Source organism: Lissotriton helveticus, chromosome 11 (genome assembly GCF_964261635.1).
Source record: "Lissotriton helveticus chromosome 11, aLisHel1.1, whole genome shotgun sequence".
Classification (NCBI taxonomy): Eukaryota; Metazoa; Chordata; class Amphibia; order Caudata; family Salamandridae; genus Lissotriton; species Lissotriton helveticus.
In genome coordinates, this window is record NC_136072.1 from 307,975,684 (window position 1) to 307,995,951 (window position 20,268).

General features: G+C 42.9%; 1 protein-coding gene across 2 annotated transcripts in view; it reads left to right on the forward strand.

The window, feature by feature from the left end:
- KLHL24 (kelch like family member 24) overlaps positions 1–12,583 on the forward strand; it is a 352,308-nt gene extending 339,725 nt beyond the window's left edge. Inside the window, exon 8 of one of the 2 annotated variants that reach the window (XM_078665500.1) lies at positions 11,566–12,583. In XM_078665500.1, the coding sequence (XP_078521626.1) occupies positions 11,566–11,766 (201 nt within the window). In that variant the 3' untranslated portion in view covers positions 11,767–12,583. The remainder of the gene's footprint in view (positions 1–11,565) is intronic. The other variant, XM_078665501.1, reaches the window with a different exon arrangement.
- The last annotated feature ends 7,685 nt before the right edge of the window (positions 12,584–20,268 follow it).

Sequence of the window (20,268 nt, forward strand, 5' to 3'; positions counted from 1 at the left end):
CTACCCTGAGGCATTATATGCTTATGCCTTTAGACATTGCTAGAATTTACTTAGAAATCATCTTGAGTTTCTCGACTTTATTAGATATTCTAACTTTCATGTCAAAGTCTTGAAATTCTTCCCTGTGCCTCTTGTGTGCCATTCGACCATTCCACGCTCTCCTCTTCTGAGACCAATTCATCATACTTGGAAGGCTGTTTTAATTGTCCCAACTTCTACATCAGAGCGTAGTGAGCCCTGCACTGTTTCTTTCTATTTTTCAATATTTTTATTACAACAAAGATCTAGCAGAACAACTGTCATACTTGTGGTCTTTGGGTAGGCAATAAATACAGTTTGTTGCTATTGGCAAATTTTCAACGGCACTCCAGGCATTATTTAAAAAGGGTATTCTCCATACATTATCTACCCAGAATAGCAGTGAAGTAACAAATAAAAATCAATCGCCCCTGAATTAAGCCTTCTCTGACTAATTCTCCCATGGGTGAAGAGTTCCTCAGACTGGCTGTTTCGATGCAAATGTCAATCAATTCCTTGCTGCTTTTTTTGCTAACTAAGGCACCTTGATGCTCTGTGGTTTCAATTTCCAAATCAGACTGTTGATCCGCTGTGCTCCTTTTTGATTTTGATCTCACTAATGGCAAAAATAACCTAAAGATGGAGACCATGTATTTGTACTAATGCACTTCATGTGAATTCCAGAAATCTTTGTATATGTTGTGTAAACATGTGTTAGACCTGGCACCTTGGTGTGGGTCTCCCTTCCATTTTTGTTGTTGCCTCATGTGTTTTTGCTGGTGTTAGATGCCTTGGGCACTGTGCCACTGTTGTCTAGTGCCACAGTGCAAGTGCTCCCTATTGTAAATGGATGTATGGATTATTGATTCCATGATTGGCTAATTTGGTTTACTTGTCAGACCCTAGTAAAGTGCACTAAGTGTGCCCAGGGCTTGTAAACCAAATGCTGCTAGTGGGCTTGTGTTACAGCAAACAAATGATGGATGGAATGCTGACAATGCAAACATTCTCCCCCAGTCAAAATATCTGGGCTAAATCCATCGTTCTTTTGCCCACTACGCCACCCCAGTTTGGACCCAGACATATGCAAATCAGTCTTGACCTTGTGCCCCATGGGAACAGTCCAGACCGAACTGTCAGGCCAGATCCTCCCTGGACCGGAAACAAGCATCCTGGGACCGGTTTCAGGGTATGTCATCCTTCTTCGGCCAGGCTATCTTGAATCCAGTGCTTCAGAGCCTTCCTACTAGGGGGGAGTCATGATGTGCCGTTAGCAAGACATTTGGGACAGAACAAGACCTTTGAAAGGCTTTTTACCCACTTTCATTGGCCTTCGTAAGAGTTCAGACACTCATTGCAGGACTTGTCAGACTTGCCAGGCAAGTGGAAAGAGTGGGAGGAAGCACAAGGCTCCTCTCCAGCCATTCCCTGTGGTCAGTACCCCCTTTGAGCGGGTGGGGATTGACATTGTGGGGCCACTGGACCCCAAGACTATCATGGGCAACAGGTTCATCCTGGTCTTGGTGGACACCATGCCACCCGGTACCCGGAAGCCATACCTCTGAGGACAGTGACGGCCCCTGTGGTGGGACGAGCACTGATGGGAATTTCCTCCCGAATGTGGGATTCCCTCACAAGGTAGTGTCTGACCGGGAACCTAACTTCATTTCCAAGTATATGAAGTCCCTGTGGCAGGATTGCGGTGTAACTTACAAGTTCACCACTCCTTATCACCCCCAAGGAAACGGGTTGGTTGAAAGGTTCAATCGGACCCTGAAGGGCATGATAATGGGTCTTGAGGAACCCATGAGGCGTAAGTGGGACGTCCTCTTACCGTGCCTACTCTTTGCATACCATGAGGTGCCACAGAAATCTCTAGGGTTCAGTCCCTTTGAGCTTCTCCATGGACACCCAGTCAGAGGTCCTCTGAGTCTGGTCAAAGAAGGCTGGGAGCAATCTCCCAGGAAACCTCCCCAGGATGTATATAGCTACATGCTGGCCTTCAGGAACAAGACTAGGCGGTTCAGGCAACTCGCTGAGGTTAATCTGGAAGCCAGCCAAGAAGAGATGAAGCGATGGTATGACCAGAATGCCACTCTGGTAGAGCTTCAACCTGGCCAGAAAGTGTGGGTCATGGCCCCCGTGGAGTTTTGCGCGCTCCAGGATAAGTGGACCGGACCATTTGAGGTTGTGGAGCGCAAGAGTCCAATTACCTACTTGGTGGACTTGCGGTCTCCTAGGAACCCCTTGAGGGTCCTACATGTCAACCGCCTTAAGACCCACTTGGAGAGGTCTGAAGTGGGCATGCTCTTTGCAACAGGTGCTGGGATGGAGGAGGAGACTGAGCCTCTTCCTGACCTCCTGTCAGCCTCAAACCAAGATGAGTCAGTGGATGGTGTTAACCTCTCTTCCACCCTGACCCATGACCAACAGAATGACTGCCGCCAGTTGCTGGGACAGTTTTCTGATCTGATCTCCCTGGTTCCGGGTCTCACAGATTGGTGCGTCCATGATGTGGACCCAGGAGACCGCTTACCAGTGAAGCATAAAACTTACAGGGTAACTGACAGGGTGAGGGTTTGCATCAAAGAGGAGGTCTGAAAGATGCTTGCGCTAGGGGTGATTGAGTCCTCTAGCAGTCCTTGGGCCAGCCCAGTGGTCTTGGTCCCAAAGGCTGCAGCGCCGGGTGCCACACCCGAACTCCGGTTCTGTGTGGACTACAGAGGGCTCAATTCAGTCATGAAGACGGACGCACACCCCATCTCCAGAGCTGATGAGCTCATTGATCGGCTAGGGGCTGCACGGTACCTCTTCACGTTTGACTTAACGTCTGGGTACTGGCAGATCGCCTTGACTGATGGGGCAAAGGAGAGGTCAGCAATCTCCACACCAGATGGGCATTTCCAGTCCGTGTTATGCCTTTTGGGATGAGGAATGCCCCTGGCACCTTTCAGAGGTTGGTCAACCAGGTGTTGGTTGGACTGGATGAGTTCAGTTCCGCCTACCTGGATGACATTGCAGTGTTCAGTGTCAGGTGGGAGGAACATCTGCGCCACCTCTGGTAAGTGTTGATGGTGAGTAAGTGCCAGATCGGGCAGAGTTCCGTGGTGTACTTGGGACACCAAGTTGGGAGCGGCCAGGTGGCGCCCCTACAACCCAAGATTGAAACCATCCTGGCTTGGAGCCACCCAAAACCCAGACACAGGTGAGAGCCTTTTTAGGACTCACTGGGTATCACAGGAGGTTTGTCAAGGGGTATGGAACATTGTTGTACCCTTAACAGAGCTGACTTCCAGGAAGCAGCCCAGGAAAGTGATTTGGACTGACACCTGTCAGAAAGCTTTAGAGGCCCTAAAAGCTGCCATGTGCACGGCGCCCGTGCTCTTGGCCCCAACTTCTCCAGAGAGTTTATCGTTCAGACAGACGCTTCAGAGCATGGTGTGGGTCCGTTCTGTCACAGATAAATGAGGAGGGCCTAGATCAACCCGTAGCCTTCATTAGTAGGAGGTTCCTACCACGGGAACAGAGATGGAGTGCTATTGAGCGTGAGGCATTTGCTGTGGTCTGGGCACTGAAGAAGCTGAGACCATACCTGTTTGGGACTCACTTCTGGGTTGACAGACAGACCACAGGCCCCTTAGATGGTTGATGCAAATGAGGGGTGAGAATTCAAAGCTGTTGAGGTGGTCTATTTCCCTACAGGGTATGGACTTTACGGTGGAACACTGCCCTGGTACAGAACACGCCAACGCTGATGGTCTGTCCAGATTTTTCCGCCTTAGTGATGAGACCTCCCAGGAGTTAGGGTAGTTCTCCCCACATTTCAGCTGGAGGGGACACGAGTTAGGCCTAGCACCATTGGCGTGGGTCTCCCTTCCATTTTTGCTGTTGCCTCATGTATTTTTGCTGGTGTTAGATGCTTTGGGCACTGTGCCACTGCTGTCCAGTGCCACAGTGAGAGTGCCCCCTATTGTAAATTGATGTATTAATCAGTGGTTCCATGTTTGGCTATTTGGTTTTCTTGTCAGACCCTAGTACAGTGCACTGAGTGTGCCCAGGGCGTGTAAATCCAAATGCTGCTGGTGTGCTTGCAGCACTGGTTGTGCCACCCACCGAAGCAGCCTTGTAAAATGTGTCTAAGGTCTGCCATTGCAGAGCCTGCGTGCAGTCTGGTACGGTCATGCTGACTGGGCAGGTGCACCCACTTACCAGTCCCTAAACCTTCCCTTTTCTTCATATCAGTCACCCCTATGGTAGGCCCAAGGGCAGGGTGCATTGTAAGTATAAGGTAGGACAAGCCCTGATGTGTGTGGCATGTCCTAATAGTGAATTACAGCCATTTTCGTTTTTCACTATTGCAAGGCTAACTGTTCTCCATAGACCAGAATGGGCTGTTAGATTAATACATGTTTATAATCCTAACTGTCTCAGAGAACATGGAAGAAATTCGAGTTTAGTATGCCTGAACTCAGAATGATAAAATACATCTTTTAGTAAAGTTGGATTTAACATGCTGTATTTGCAAATACCACTTTTAGAAAGTAGGTATTTGCTTGCCTAACCTTTCAAGCCTGCCTCTGCTAGGTTGTGTATTCCTTTGTCTGGTTTGGTGAGTGACAGGGCTGGGGAATTCCAAGAGACAGGATGAGTCAGCCCTGTGGTGAATAGAGAGATCTGCATCTAGATGGGAGGGAGGAGTTGCCCCTGAACCTTGAATAGGGCTCTGCCTGCCTTCCACAATGCTAGCTCCACCTCCTGTAGAGCGGCTGATGTCTCTTCCCTGCACACTGAAAGAAGAGAAGGAGTCCTGTAAACAAAGTGCTTCAGGACTGTACTTGCCTTCCACAATGCTAGCTCCACCGCCTGTGGGGCGTATGATGTGCCTGCCCTGCACTGTGAAAGTAAAGGAGAAGTCTGGTGAACAGAGTGCTTCAGAACCGGTTTGGATTGGGCAAAGGCCCCTCTCCCCTCAGAGAACAAAGGATTTTGGGGTATAAGTATTGGGACCCTGATCCCATGAAATTAGATCACTTTTGGACAACAAGAAGAAACTTTTACTGAGGCGAGGAACCTGAAGAAACTGAGGAGAGACTATTCCCAAGCTGAAGTGCTGCCTGGGGGATTGGCCTGCAGTGGTTGCCTTACTCCCAAAGGACGGAGAAAGGAACTTTGTGTACTTTGCTTTCAACTTGTGAAGGATCTCCAAGGGCTTCGAAAGAGCTTGCCTACTGCTGAAGTCTCAGGGAAACAGACTTCAACCCCCAGCTCCCCAGAGTTCCTTGGAAGTGCCTGCTGCTGTTTTGGGCCTTCTGAGGGACTGCGTGTTGCAAGGAGCTGGAAGCGCGACTCATCGAAGAAGAAGCATGTCGCCGTTGCTGTGCCTGCCGTCGCAACTCGCTTGAACTTTCGCACTGCACCGCATCTAGAGAAGCGTGCCGCAACAAAGAGGAAGTGCGTTGCTGCTGCTTCCGTCGCAACTCCGAAGAAGGGTGTCGCCGCTGTAGCTGTCGCATTGCACTGCATCGAGAGAAGACTCTCGCAACGAGGTCGGAGCGTGTCGCCGTCACTGTGCCTGCCTTCGCAACTCCGAAGGAGGGTGTCGCCGCTGGAACTGTCGCACTGCACCGCATCAAAGAAAAGCGCCTCGCATCCCCGAGAAGCGCGCCGCGGTAGGAGCTGCTGCAGTCGCATCGTGGATGTCGCCACTGTAGTTGCCGCATTGCGCGGAAGCTTCACGCATCGTGGGAGAAGAGTGTCCCAGTTGGAGCTGTTGCCGTCACATCGCTGAATAAGGGTGTCGCCGCTGCAGTCCATGCCTCGAACCGAGAACTTCTTGCATCCCCGGAGAAGCGTGCCGCATCTGGAAGACATTCATGTCTTTATTTCTTTGCACCTGAACTTTGCCGCATTTCCCTTGCTGCGACATTGCTTGTCATGGAAGCGCAACGCAACCTAAGGTACATTGACGCAAAGTGTTGCATCTTAAGAACTGAACTGAACTAAGCTAAATCTACCATCTTAAAGTAACAGTATTGTGTATTTTTGTCGTTTATGGTCTTGTGGTAACTCTATATAAAGTCTACTTATTTTTTATATAAAACCTTGTGTGGTGTCCATCTGTAGTGTTGTCACTGGGTTACTGTATGTGGTCACAAATGCTTTACACACTGCCTCTGAGATAAGCCTGTCTGCCCGTGCCAAGCTACCAAGGGGGTGAGCAGGGGTTATTTAGGAGTATAATCCCCGTATCCTGACTAGAGGCAAGGGTCTCTATTTGTCACAAGTACCTACCTGTGCCAACTAGAGACCCCCAAATCTAATCGTGGGGAAAAGCATGCACCCTTTGGTGGGCACCCCATGGTGGCCGCCACACGATGCATGCATGGAAAGGGGGGCCCTGGGTACCCCCCTGCGACCGATTCAGAGCCCCCTGGGTGAAGGGGGCCCTGCTAGGGCCTCCAAAGTCTAATTCCCACAGCTGTTTCGTCTCGGCAAAACCGAGTCAGTTTGGCTGTCAGATTCAGTCATGTACTCGCTCGTTCGGATCAGACTGCCTGAATCGCACTCGGAACCGATTTGGTCAGCCCGGATGGCTTCCTCGCATCATACTTGGTCATCTGGAAAGGTGGACGATTCGGTCAGAAACATAGGCTCCGAATCGGATTTGAAGAATCCGAATCCCGTTTGGAGCCTTTTCTAACATGATTGTAATCGGCCCCTAAGTAGGGTAGCGTTAGCATCTTAGAAGCTCGGTGAAGAGTCTTCTGTGGGTCAGAAGTAAGTGTTAGCCTGAAGCACACTTAAGCAAGAATCAAAAGGGAAAGCATTAAGCTCTAAACCTCTCAAAGTCCAATTCAAGTAGTGGCAAATTAGTGAAGTCGTCTATAAGGAATCCACGAGAGAGATCTGCATAGAGTCCGATGGGGGGTTGATAAAGCAGTCAGGCAAGATCAGGAAGGACTCTCAAAGGGGCTTAGGAAGGATCTGAAGCCAGCAAAGGATTTGAAGGGATCTGCAATGCATCTGCTCCCAAGTCCAATGGTAACAGTATATTATAACGTGCTAAGTCCACAGGCAACACCCCCTTGATCACACCATCAGGGGTCCATTGTCCCCGTCAAATTTCAAAGTTGCAGACTGCAACATCATTGCATTGTCCCACAGTAGATATGGGAATGGCATCCCTCTCTCAGACATATGTGGAATCTAACGTGTTAAATAAGTCTATTCAGTTAGCGCACTGACTCTCCATCTACCCTAGCCAAGGTCTTTGTCTCAGGCTCTTTTCTCTATCTCTAATCCAGTAATATATCTGTTCTAAACTAACAATGCATGTGAATACCTGCAAGAAATTTGTTAGAAACAAATGAAAAACAGTATTTTATGAAAAGCAACAAGGTGAAATACGCTCCTATGTTGTTAATTCAAGTTAAACATTAATTCAGTGGTGCACATTTAAACACAAATTAATATAGTTTCTAGTATTGCATTAAGTTAATACCTCATTTAGCATACAAAAACCTTTTAGATTTGATCAGGTGTAAGTATGACTGAGAACTACATTTTAAATGCATGTACATGTAACATTAATGCACACATTACATAAACCTTATTGTTTCAGATAAGATCACATTCTACAAATCGGAGGATGGTTTTAGTCTTCGTTTAAGGTCATTATGTGTTAATCATCTGTTATAGCACACACATAGGAAATCTGGTTTCCTTTTTAGAGTAAGTACATTATCTATCAAATGAGGATGGTTTTATATTCATTAAGGCGTCTTTAAACCATCTACATTAACATGGTTAAACACACTCTTGTGAGTAGATTCTCTAATTCTACAATAAATGTACTCTTTAATAGTAATGTTGAGTGAAATATTTTCATTAATCATTGGATCAAGTAAGAAACATGCTAAGTGCACGTTTATGTCGTGTATCTGTTTGCATTTCCTGTCGTAATTTGTGACGTGTAAAGAGTTGGAAACTTCACACTACACCAAGAGGTTCTCCCAATGAAGTGGAGAGAAACTACATAATAATTCCAAAACAGATCGGATAAAAACGACTTTGACACTGGGAAGCAATGAATTGTTGCATTGTTATGAGATTTTTTTTCTGATGCTCAGTTTTCCTGCCTCTCACCCAGTGCCACAAGCCATGTTGTTTCCTTGATCCTGTTGAAGCTTGTATTTTCAATTAAAAACTTAGTGTTTTTGAATGTTTTAAAAGGACAACAAACTCCAAACGATAAATGTCAATTAAATATTTTTAAATTCAGTGATTTTCAAGGGTTTCCACCTCCCCATCAAGAGTTATTAGCTCTCTTTCATTTCTAAAATTCTCATTCAAATCCTCTTCGAGTCCAGTTATTAAACAACTGAAATTCACCTTAGTAACAACTTCCCACTATCAGTACAGCCTTATGGTGTGGTTCAACCCTCTGAATATGCTCTACAGGACAAAGGGGTTCTCTACACACACTGCTTACGGGTTCCTAAGCTTCATACATAAAAAAAAATCCCTGGGCCTCATGCTATTTCTACAGAGAAGACACTAACCAGTCATTGCTGTGAGATGTGGCCTTACATTGCTAAAATATAGGCAATAAAATGCCTCTCGTCTGTTTACCACTTAAACATCGAAAATGTTCCAGACATGACTTCCGTTATTTGTTTTGCAAAATGGTTGGCATCCTGTATCAGATTCTGCTGTGTGATTAAAGTGGCATCTTACGGGCAGAATAGCCATGCCTCTGTAGATCACAGGATGGTTACAAAATATTACGTAACAATGGGATCGCCTCTGAACCTATTGGTATCAGTCTATTTATCATCTTGCTATGCATCCCTTTCTGCAGCTTATAATATTGAGCAGGAACTGTTCTCTTATTTTTTAGCATGTTCCATCGTGTGTGACATTGCTAGCATTGTAACTGAAACACCTGTAGGGGCATATATAAGGTCCTCCCATGTCAGCTGACTGAGACCCTGGTACTACTCATAGCAACATGAATAAGTTACTACCTGCAAATCACGTTATGCAGACTCATATTCTGTACATTTATTCTTCTGACTTCAGAACAATCTTCAGCAGAGAACTACTGGATAGCTTCAGACTGAGCTCTTCCCTCCATTGCCACCCTTATATGGTGCAGACTATCCAGGAAATGTAATAAGTATGTGCTTCTGTTAGCCACAAGTCACTGTGTTCTTCTTGGTTGTGTGGCTCATCTTTGACCCACATGCAAACTTGGGCTGTCTTTTCCCAGGACAGGAAAATAGAGCGTTGTTAGTTGTGGTGGTAAAAATGGAGTCCTTGCTCCCCAACTGTTATGCTATTCTAATGGATTCATATCACCACCTCTGTAACTGCACCTCTCGCCATTGCCTTTGCCTTAACTGCCTCATCTTTGTTTAAATCGTGTAGCCTTCTCCTTTTTTTGCCGATTTAGCCAACAATGTGCAGATCACCCTCCAGAAACCTGTTTGAAGAATGGCGACCACCATGTATTTCCCTCCCATCTCAGTCACTTAGAAAGTAGGCTTGTTTGTTGATACCTTTCCTTTCGCTGTGGCAGTTTCAGAAGGACAGATCTGCTCAGGGTTCCTTTCTTCTTGCTTGTAGATGACTTAGGCAAACTTCATTCAGAAGACCTTAAAGGAGTCATCAATGTTTGGATAATTTTGCACCTCATGAAGCATCTCCACACTTGGACCTTTCAGAAAACAGTAAAACGTTAGTGCTGAAGCTTTGCATCCAGGCTTATGCCCTTCAACTTCCTTGTGAAAACAGAAACGTATTCCTACCCTTCAGGCCATGCTCATTGTTGCCTGTTTTATGATGTAAAGAAATAAATATCTCAAATGAAATGCCATTTAGTATCATCATATGATTCTACATTAATATTAGCATATCCACCCAGTTTTCCCATGCATGACTAGCCCCTCCAGTCCCTTTTTTTTCATTCTGGGATGTATTTATTTTTGGATGCATTCCTGTCTATTAATTATAATATCAGGTGTATATGTCCCTAAATGCAAATAAAAAGGCTGCATTGAAGCAGCTAGTTATTACAGATTTAGTTTTGATTTAACTTCCAGTAAACCTCGCCCCTTCCTTTTTGCTGTATGCTTATGAAATCTTGTAGAGTAAAATGAAGCCCCACTATGTAAATCGGTTTCCAATGGTAATTGCAGCTGTTACTTGGAAAAATGTTAACTTTCCACATTTTGTGTTCTTACACCATGCCTAGTTCTTTAAGGGTTTTCCTACCTCATCAGTTTGTAAATCTGTCTTTGGGATTAAAATCCTGGGGACAAATTCCCTAAAGTAAACTTACACTTTTGTGTAAGCTTTTGATTGCTTTTCACAAAGGTATTTTACTAACACCATCTTTACGACTTCTGAGCCTCCTTACATAAAAAGATAGGACTGTTGTATATTTTTATGTGCAGAGACTCCGCAGTCGTAAAGATACTAGTAAACTACCTTTGTGAATCGCAAGCAATTGTAACCTTAAACATAAGTTAACTTTACCTTTTTGAGTCGGTCTCTTTGGTTTTTTTTTGTTTCTCAGTTTAGGAACAAGTATCTATATTGACAGCCTTTTGAACAACTTCTGTGCACAAGGTGTGTTTTTTCGCATGGGACTGATGGCATACATGTATCAGTATCATCTTTTATTTTACACCCTGTGTATCCTCCAAAGCCATTGTGCGTGTTCTGAAAACATCATTTATATCACTTAAATTGACACTGTCTATGGAACTTGACATCGTTCAGGACGGTCTCTAGAAATTCATTAAAAAACTACAACGTAAGCATTTCTTTGAAATCGTCCTGCTGAATTCTTATGGGGCTATTGAATTTCTGCAAGCTGCTGATCCCTTTACAGCAGCACAGCTGAACTTCTAGGGGGAAACCCACTAAGACTTTAAAACTCCTTTGCATAATTACTATTTGTATCTTATATACTTAATTGATTCTTTAATCTGTTTTTCCATCTTTAAATAGTCAATTTACTTATTATTAAGTTAGCTGCTTTTTATCTCCCTTTCTTTGGTTATCTCTGCGGTGTTGATTCCTGACTGGCCCACACCCAGCATTACACCACAGCCCCACAACTTGTAGGAATAGCCAGGGGTTTGAGGTGGTGGGAAGCCCAAGCCATCGTTCCAAATGTCATTCAGGCCCTTCTGTCCTACTCTAAGCAATGTCCCACCATAATGGAGACTGCACATGTAGGAGGCCCTTCTCCACGGGGAAATAGAAGCAATTTGGCTACACAAAATAGATAAGTCACAACAGTATACAAACATAGCCATGGTCAAAGAACTCTGTAGCTCTTCGAGGTTCCATCGAGACGCCCTTGTTCTTTCTTTTAATTGCATTCAGCTAGTCGACCTAAAGCTAAGACACCTAAATAGGCTTGCATGCTGTGTTTCTGTGGCACGTTCATATACATTTTAAGTGCATTCAAGGTTCTTAACATTTAGATGTGGTGAAACCTGTGAGTCATATTTCATTTTCTCTCCTTTTCAACAGGAAAACTGCGGCATGTCTGTATGCAATGGAAAAATCTTCATTTTGGGTGGGAGAGGAGAGAATGGAGAGGCCACAGACACCATACTGTGCTACGATCCGGCAACTGGCATCATCACCGGCGTGGCAGCCATGCCTCGGCCTGTCTCGTATCATGGCTGCGTCACCATCCACCGCTTTAATGAGAAAGCCTGCAAGCGATAAAGGATGGCGAACCTGGCACGAGGGTGTAGTGTCAGAAACGTACAGAGCATTTGAAAGAAGTTATAGATTATGGAACTGCTCCTTCAAATGTTTTGGAAAAGGGAAACACAAGTCACACTCCTGTGCCAACCGTTTTAAAATATGCAGTCCATACTGGAACATTATGATGACCAATTATTTAATTTCTGTTCACGTTTTTATGACAACATGACTTCTGATCAATATTGTTCTCCATAAGATAAGTAAGTATTGAACAGTGTCTGAAGAAAGGTGTTTACTGGCTCTAGACAAACCCGATTCCCTATTACTGACAGTCTCTGTATCCAGTTCTCGCTAATTTCATGCATCAGTTCATGCCATGGCCCGACATGTCTAATCAGATTAATAATGGAATGTCAGGGTACAAAGGAGAACTTGAGTTCTTAGGTAGGTCAGAATGTTTACTGACAAACCCGTATTGTCTTATAGAGCTGGGTGCATTTCTTCATATGGCATTGTGGAGTCCTCCCCCCACCCCTCCCCCCCCCTCCACAGTCTTCTACTCTTTTTCCGTGAGTTCTGAAGCCTTCACTTTTCCATGACCCTACCATTTTCTTGAACCTTAGGACTCAGGATACATCTGGATTTTTAAGAGACTGAAATCAAACTAAGAACAGGAGAGGGAGAAGGATAAAAGCTGAATATGATTATTACACCGTCTCATCCTGTTCAGGACAGGAGATTTAGAAATCAATGCATTTTAACCTTTTAGGCATGCTTTCTGTTCCTCTGATTGTACGCCGATTGCACAATTAAAGTCTAGGGCTCTATAACAGCATCTTAAAGAGTGTACTCTCAGCTTCTCTTTCATGGGCCTAACATCGATTGTGAGGCCATTCTCTGTGGCCCTGACCACGGAAAAGTCTCAAGAGAAGCTCCATTAATCACTGCTCATCAGTGCTTCAAGTACCACTTCAGTAACATGAATGCATCCTACTAAGGGTGTTCCTTCTATTGGGATCCAATGGTGTGATAGTTGTGCACTTCACACTACACAGTTCCAGTTCTGTACTTATAATTTAGTTCCATTTTATTTAGGTGTTAATGTTCAGAAGAATAAGATTGTGGAATGGTTCTTGGCAAATGTTGGGGGCACCCAGATGACATGCTTGGGAAAGAATTTAGTAGTTAACAGGCTGTCAGTGTCACCCTTTCATACCTTACAAAGTGAATGTTGTTAATATTTCGAGTTAATAACCAATAAGTCTTAGTTTATTTCTGTCTGGTATTACCCCAGCCTTAATGGATTATTGTGTTTGTCTCCTGAAGCCCTCACCTGAGCTTGACCGTGTTCTTTCACAAATAAACGTATATGTCCAGCCTTCAGTCAAAAAATGCAAATTAGCGAAGTAGTTAATGAGAGGGGGGTAATATGAGGAACTGCTTAATTTGGCCATGGAGGATTTCATGTTTCAGTGGATTGTGTTGATAAGATTTTGCAGGATTGGCCAGTTTGCATTGGGTACTGCTCTAGGTGGTTTCCATTTGTGTTGTAAGTACTCAGTTCTTTCCAAAGCACTTCGATTTTCATGGGCAGTTATGAGGTTTATCATGACCATGTAAATCCGGCATCACCCCAGAAACAATCTGTGGTTAGATATCAATATCTTCTGCACTCAAAAGTATGGTCTTGGTTCCTCTGCGCAGTGGAGCACGTGCACTTGGCTCACTGTTGGGAAGGTGAATCGTTAAGCAAAGAATTGGAGGTGCTCTGTGCGTATTGTGACAAAGGGTTTCTTGCAACTCAGGGAGCACTACATTATTTAAAAACAGCCTACATCACCCAAGGATGAAACACTGCAGTTTCCCTGGACTCTGTCTCTCTGTATACTGTGTGTATATATATATGCGCTGTCAAATATGAGTATTGCTTTTGTAATTATTGTTTTTACTGCATCAGTAAATTTAACACTTGGGATCAATGAGGAACAAAATTAGCACCAGATCTCCTAGAATCATTTGTTAACGAACAAAAATAGATAAGAGAAAGAGGACCACATGCAATATGTCTTTTTCTGTGAAGAAAACGTCAATGTTTCGTACTGTAGCAGATTTGACTGTGAGCAGGGATAGCATGAGCTCAATACTCAAAATGTGCATCATTCAAATATATGTTTTATTGTGTTTTAGCATAACTTAAGGCATTTTGCATGCTTAGTTAACACTCATGCTGCACACGGTGTTAACTGGTAGGGCAAATCACCGCGGGAAGGTACTGATGAAGAAATACTGCAAGTTGTATTGAAGAAACATCCCAGCCACAACATGACAGGAACAGTCACCATTAATCCCAACTCCAACTGTCAGATCCCCCTCTTAACATTCTATGCCAGAGTGAAAAAGGTCCCAAATGTTCCAGAACGAGAGGGGAAGAAAAGAAGGAGAAAAGCGAAGTGGTAAGAGAAGCTACCACACATCTTCCTCCGAAAATCGAAAGAAAACTTGGTATAGTTAGAAATGACTTGCACAGAAATTAACTGAATGATTTATTCTGAAAAGAAAAGAACTTTGTCAAAAGTCCCTGTTTTTCAGGATAGATGACAGGCAAAATATACATATTGTCAGATTGGAACAGCTATAATACAGTATGATTTAACAGAATCAATGAAAATATATATATATATATATATATATATATATATATATATATATATACTTGAAAGACTACGTCACTATATATCTATCTATATATCTATCTATATATATATATATATATATATATATATATATATATAGTGACGTAGTCTTTCAAGTGTCTACGTGGCTGATATGGCATGTTCTTACATTATACGGTATACCTTCTGAGGAAATACCAATCATCGCATCTCTCACCTCTTTCTTCTCACTACTTATTTGAAATTCACTGTTTTGGTCCGAGATACTCTTTGGCTCCGGAAATTTTACATCAGTACTCTGGCTGTCAAGCTTAACTACTCTCTCTAAATTCCATATTCTCCATTCCTCTGTTTTTACAGCATTGCACCACAATTTCTTTATTCACATGGCTTTGGAAAATTTCGACCACTTGGCATTTCCAAAAGGGCACTTGATTTTTACTCAGTCACCTACTTTCACATCAATCAACTTTGTGTGATGGTCTTGATCAGACCTCCTTTTCTTCAAACTTTGAAGCCTTAATTCTCTTTGTCTCCAGGATTGTCTAGTGGTAACATCTATCTAGCCCTTCTGCCATTTCATCCAGACTGGGACTAATTTTGAATTAGGTCTCCTCCCCTTCAGTAGTTCAAAAGGATTTCTGTTTGTCGGATGTTTTATGAGACATAAATCTTCTACCCTCTAAATACTTTCTCCTTCCAGCATATGCTATTGGCTTTGGCAACCTGAATCGATCTTGTAATGTTTTGTTAAATCTATCTACTATCCCATTAGATTCAGGATGGTATAAAGCACATAAGTGATGTTTAATGCCATTATTCTTTAAATACTCTTGCATCTCTTTCGAACAAAATTGTACTCCATTATCGGAGAGAATAGAGGATGGTAAATCTTCCCTCTCAGATGTTTTCTCTAGAAATTTGACGATGTTCCTAGAGTTAATGTCAGAAAACCTTTTTACTTCTGACAACTTGGAGAATAAGTCTATCAAAACGATTATATATGGGGTGGGAACTTCTCCTGTTAATGGGCCTACAATTTCTATGGTAAGATAATTCCAAGGTTTCTCTGGAAGTTTGCATAGCTGCATCTGAGGTTTTCTTGTGATGAGAAATGTATCACTGTTGTTACAGACCGTGCAATCTCTGATTAGTCTATTTGGATGTCCATTCCTGGCCACCAGAAATCTAATCTGAGTCTTTCTTTCATTGTACAGACACCAAAGTGTCATTTATGTGCTTTGTCAATAAGTCTTCCCCATATTTTCTCTGGAGCTATTAATCTGATGCCTCTTGGTCTATACACACCCCCTGAGTCAAAAGACTTCCCTCTTATGCTCTTGTCCTGGAATATCAGGGGTCTTAATGATCGTCGCAAGGGCAAACAGGTCTTACAATACCTTGCCCATTATTGCACACACACAGGTGTCCTTGAGGAAATGCATCTTCCCCCTAGGAAGGTATACTCGTATGCATCAACTTGGGGCTTGCACCGATTCTTTTCTAACTACAGTTCCTACTCCAGAGGGGTTTGAACTCTTGTTCACAAAAATGTACCATACAGGCACATCACCACTGCCTCAAGTGATGATGGCTGTTATGTCCAAGTCGCTGGTATTCTGGTGTTACACTCAGTAATTTTGGCCCACATTTAAATTTCGAATGTGGATTCCCCTGAGTTTTTGCTGTCCCTCCCCACCCAAATTGGACAGCTGGATTTTGACCATCTTATCGGAGGTGGAGATTTCAACCTCCTAATGAACCCTGGCACTGACGCCACTCCACCAACACTGACCACCAAACCCAGATCACTCCAGGTACTCAATGACATTTGTGCTACACACATATTGTGTGACGCTTGATGCTTAAAATGTACCTGTGATTCACTCACTTCTCACCCCCACATAATACACGGTCACGCGTTGGCTATTGCCTTATCTCTGCCTCATTATGTCCATGCTTGCCTTCCACACAACATCTTTCTCGCACACTATCCAATCACTCCCCAGTGCTGGTGGTTCTTAGCATTCCTTTTGTTGGCGGTCAGAAAATGCAATGGCGCTTATCTACTTTGGCGATGCAAGACAAGCAGATTTTCTCCAGTTGGCTTGGTCCTGTAGATATGTAACACACTATTCGGTGAAATTTTCTCCAAGTTATCCCAAATATTGGAGACTGATCGGGATGCAGACCCATTACTTGCCCTGTTGGGCTACGTACTTAATCTTGCAAAAAACTCTAGATGATCTACCGCTATTGCTCTTCTCTTTCGTCCAAATGTGAAGTCGCAATACACTGGGGTAAGTGCCTGCCCCTCTCCGCTGCCAACTGGCTCACCAGTATGACTTACAGCGACACTACCAGTGAATTATATGCTTTTCTTCAACCTGACCTCTAAAGCAAAAGACCTTTGGCAACCACTACATAATTACTTACTATCGCTCAGTCCCAAGAGACCCTCTCAGCCCTATCAGAACCTCCTCCTCCTCCTCAATAACTTACCTGATGGTCAATAGTCCCATGCCCCCATGTCATCTCATACACGCACCACACAATGGATGGATCAGAGGGACTGCCCTCCCCGATACCCGCCTCCCTCCCTGACCAGTTCACATTACCCTACATCTCTTCTCCCCCTTGTTTGGTATTATTTGCGGGAGCGTAGGTGTTGCCTCTTCTTACCTATTGCAAATGTTTACAAACAGTATACCCCAGCTACCTTTTCTCTCGGCCATTGAGGAAATTCTTGACTTTATTGATGTTTCTTTTGTTATGTTTGATTACCTCTTGCAGAATGGATGGCATATGCTAATTACATTGTATCCTTTTTTTACCACTTCCACTTATTTATGCATATGGTTATTATTTGCTATTGCTAGGCGTGCCTATGTCATTTCAGCTTCTATGTTCATCATCCTTAGTAGATAATCTACAGGAAAAGTGAATTCTTGCAAATTAAGGGCCCATCTCCTGATGCAGATGGAATCTTGGCCTTTTCTTTCAAATACTTCTTTAAGTGGTTTGTAGTCAGTTTGTATTTTGAAGATGTTGAAAGAAACAAAATTTCTCAATTTCTTCACATCCCAGAATAGAGTTAAGGCTTCTTTCTCAATTACTAAGTAATGTAATTCTGCCCCCGTAATGGTCTGTAGGAGAATGCTATAGTTTTCTTCCCTTCATTGATTTCTTGGGACAATACTGCACCGAGCCCTTTTGAGCTTGCACCAGTGGGGATTATCATTTTATTCCCAGGAACTAATAATAATTCCTAACTTAATAGCATTCTTCAAACAGTTCTTTATGTCTTCAAATTCGTTTTCACACTGTTTACCCCATTCAAAAGCTACTTTGGTCTTCAACAGTGTCATCATCTTAAAAGTTCTACTTGCAAGATTCTTGATGAATTTAGTATAACATTCAATCATCAAAAACAATTATTTAAGTCCTTCCCTATTCTTAGGGGCAGCCAACTTTAAGATGGAATTCACAAGGTCTTCTTTTGGTTCTATTCTTCCACCATTGACTTTATGTCCAAGGTAGGTCATTTATTCTCATCAAATTTTCCCTTTCCTGCTTTCACTGTCAATTTATACTCTCTAAAGTTCTCTTAAAACTGAATTGACTCTTTCATGATGTTCTGATCTCATGTTGCCACAAACTAATACACCATCCTGGTAATAAAGAACACCAGAGATGGAACTCAATATTGAGGTCATGGCTCTTTGGAAGATTGATGCCACTGACACTAACCCAAAGATCATACGCTTGAATTTGTACGCACCCATGGGTTCAATGAAGATGGTGAGGTCTTAAGAGTCTGTGTGTAGACGCACTTGATAATATGCAGAGGCTAGGTCTAGGGTCGAGAAACTTTTTGCATCAGCAAGTGTAGTGCACATTTCTGAAATACTTGGTAATGGAAATCTGTCAACAATTACTTCTTTCATTTAGGGCTCCCAGATCAACACACAATCGTATTTTATTTTCTGCTTTATGCGCCACTGCTATTTGTGCAAGCCATTCACTATATTCAACCGGTTCTATGATGTTTTGGTTGCACACATTTTCCAGTTCTTCCTTTACTTCATGTTCAATGGTAATCTCCTAACCTCCGAGACAATGGGAACTGCATCTTTTTTTAGTTTTATCTTATGAACATATGTCTTGAGACAGCCAAGTTTCTCACAGAAAACATCAGGGACCTTGCTCTGTATAATCTTGGACTGTCTGTATCTGAATTTGTGGAAGTGCATTAGGGTCTAAATATACACCTAAGTCTTGCACAGGCAAGTCTAAGATATTGTCTCCCCCTTACAGACACCATTTTTTTGAGTGTACCTCTCTGCCCCTGTACTTAAGTCTCCTGTGGAATTTACTTTCATATTGATAGGTTGACCTTCACACCCTCTCAATTGTATGTCCATTTCATGTAGAGGGACATTGCTCTCAAGGCCTTCATTAACAATCTTTTCAAATATTATCATCAGCCTGGAACACGAATCAAACATTGCTTCAATTTCTGTGTCCTTAATCTTTGTAACATCCTTGAGATTATCTGCATGGGAATTGCTCCTCTGTAGTACTATCTCATCACACAGCTCTGAGACTTTCTGACTGTTATTTGTCTTAAATGATTTCTGACTTTTACAACAAGCCATGAAATGCCTTCTTTTCCTACACCTATAGAAGGTTGCTTTCCATGCAGCACACTTTCCAGTTATCCATGTGCCCAGTCATGCCACACCTATACCATTGTCCTTTAAAAGTATTGTCACTTGACTTAGTGTAATCTTTTTTTCTCTTTGGCCACATCCACTTCTCCCTTTTCATCACTCGTTTTACTTTTACATTCATTCTTTATTTTTTTCACACAGAACAGCATCTGTTCTATTTGTTTTACCCCAATATAATCTTTATTCGGAGGAGGGTCGTCTTTCAACCATAGGTCTTCTCTAAATCTGTCTATGTTTTAGGTTAATAAAAATTGATCATGTTTGTCTGATGCTGCACAAAATTCACATGTAAATGCTAATTTTCTAAGAGCAGGGACACATTCTTCTACCATCCCCCCATCCTTCTGTTCTCCCCCCAAAATTGCATCTTTCTAGAATCGTGCTAATCCTTTGTAGAAAGTGATTACCTAATTTCTTCATGTAGATTTTAAATGCATTCAACCCTCGAGTCCTCCCTACTAAACTCCGGTAAATGTTCTAGTATTTTCTGCCCTTCAGCCACTAAGACGTGAAGAAGGGGTGCTACGTTCCTTTCCATACCCAAATATGGACAACATACAGCCACAAAGTTATTAAATACTTTTTTCCACTTATTCCAAATCATTGGGGGGAGGGTCACCTGGATTGACCATAAAGAATGGGTGTAGATTTATGTTTTGCATGGTGACTTTTGCTAGCATTCTTACATTACTTTAGGTATTAAGAAGATAAATTAGTAATACTTCACACACAGACTATTTTGTTAGTTGTAGTAAAATGCACAAATAGTAGGAATACCAACTGCTTTACATGTTACCCATAAAACTGTTGTATATGTCTGTGGCTTAAGTTGCATTTGAATTTGTGCCTTATTTCATTATAATCTTCTGTCAAGGACATCCGCTTGCAGTATAATTGCAGGGTAGGCTTTGAAGGGTTGTTAACCCCATTTGTTTAGTGCTGTGCCTTTATATATAGGATGATGTAGCAATGATAGCTGTTGCCATTAAGCAGGTTCCTCTGCCTTTGATTGGAAGAAGTCCTGCATATTGTGTGTTGGGAACGGGACGAAAGAGAAGAAAGAAACAAGGACATCAGTTTTTGGAGTAAAGCCTGCAAATTCAACATCAACAGTC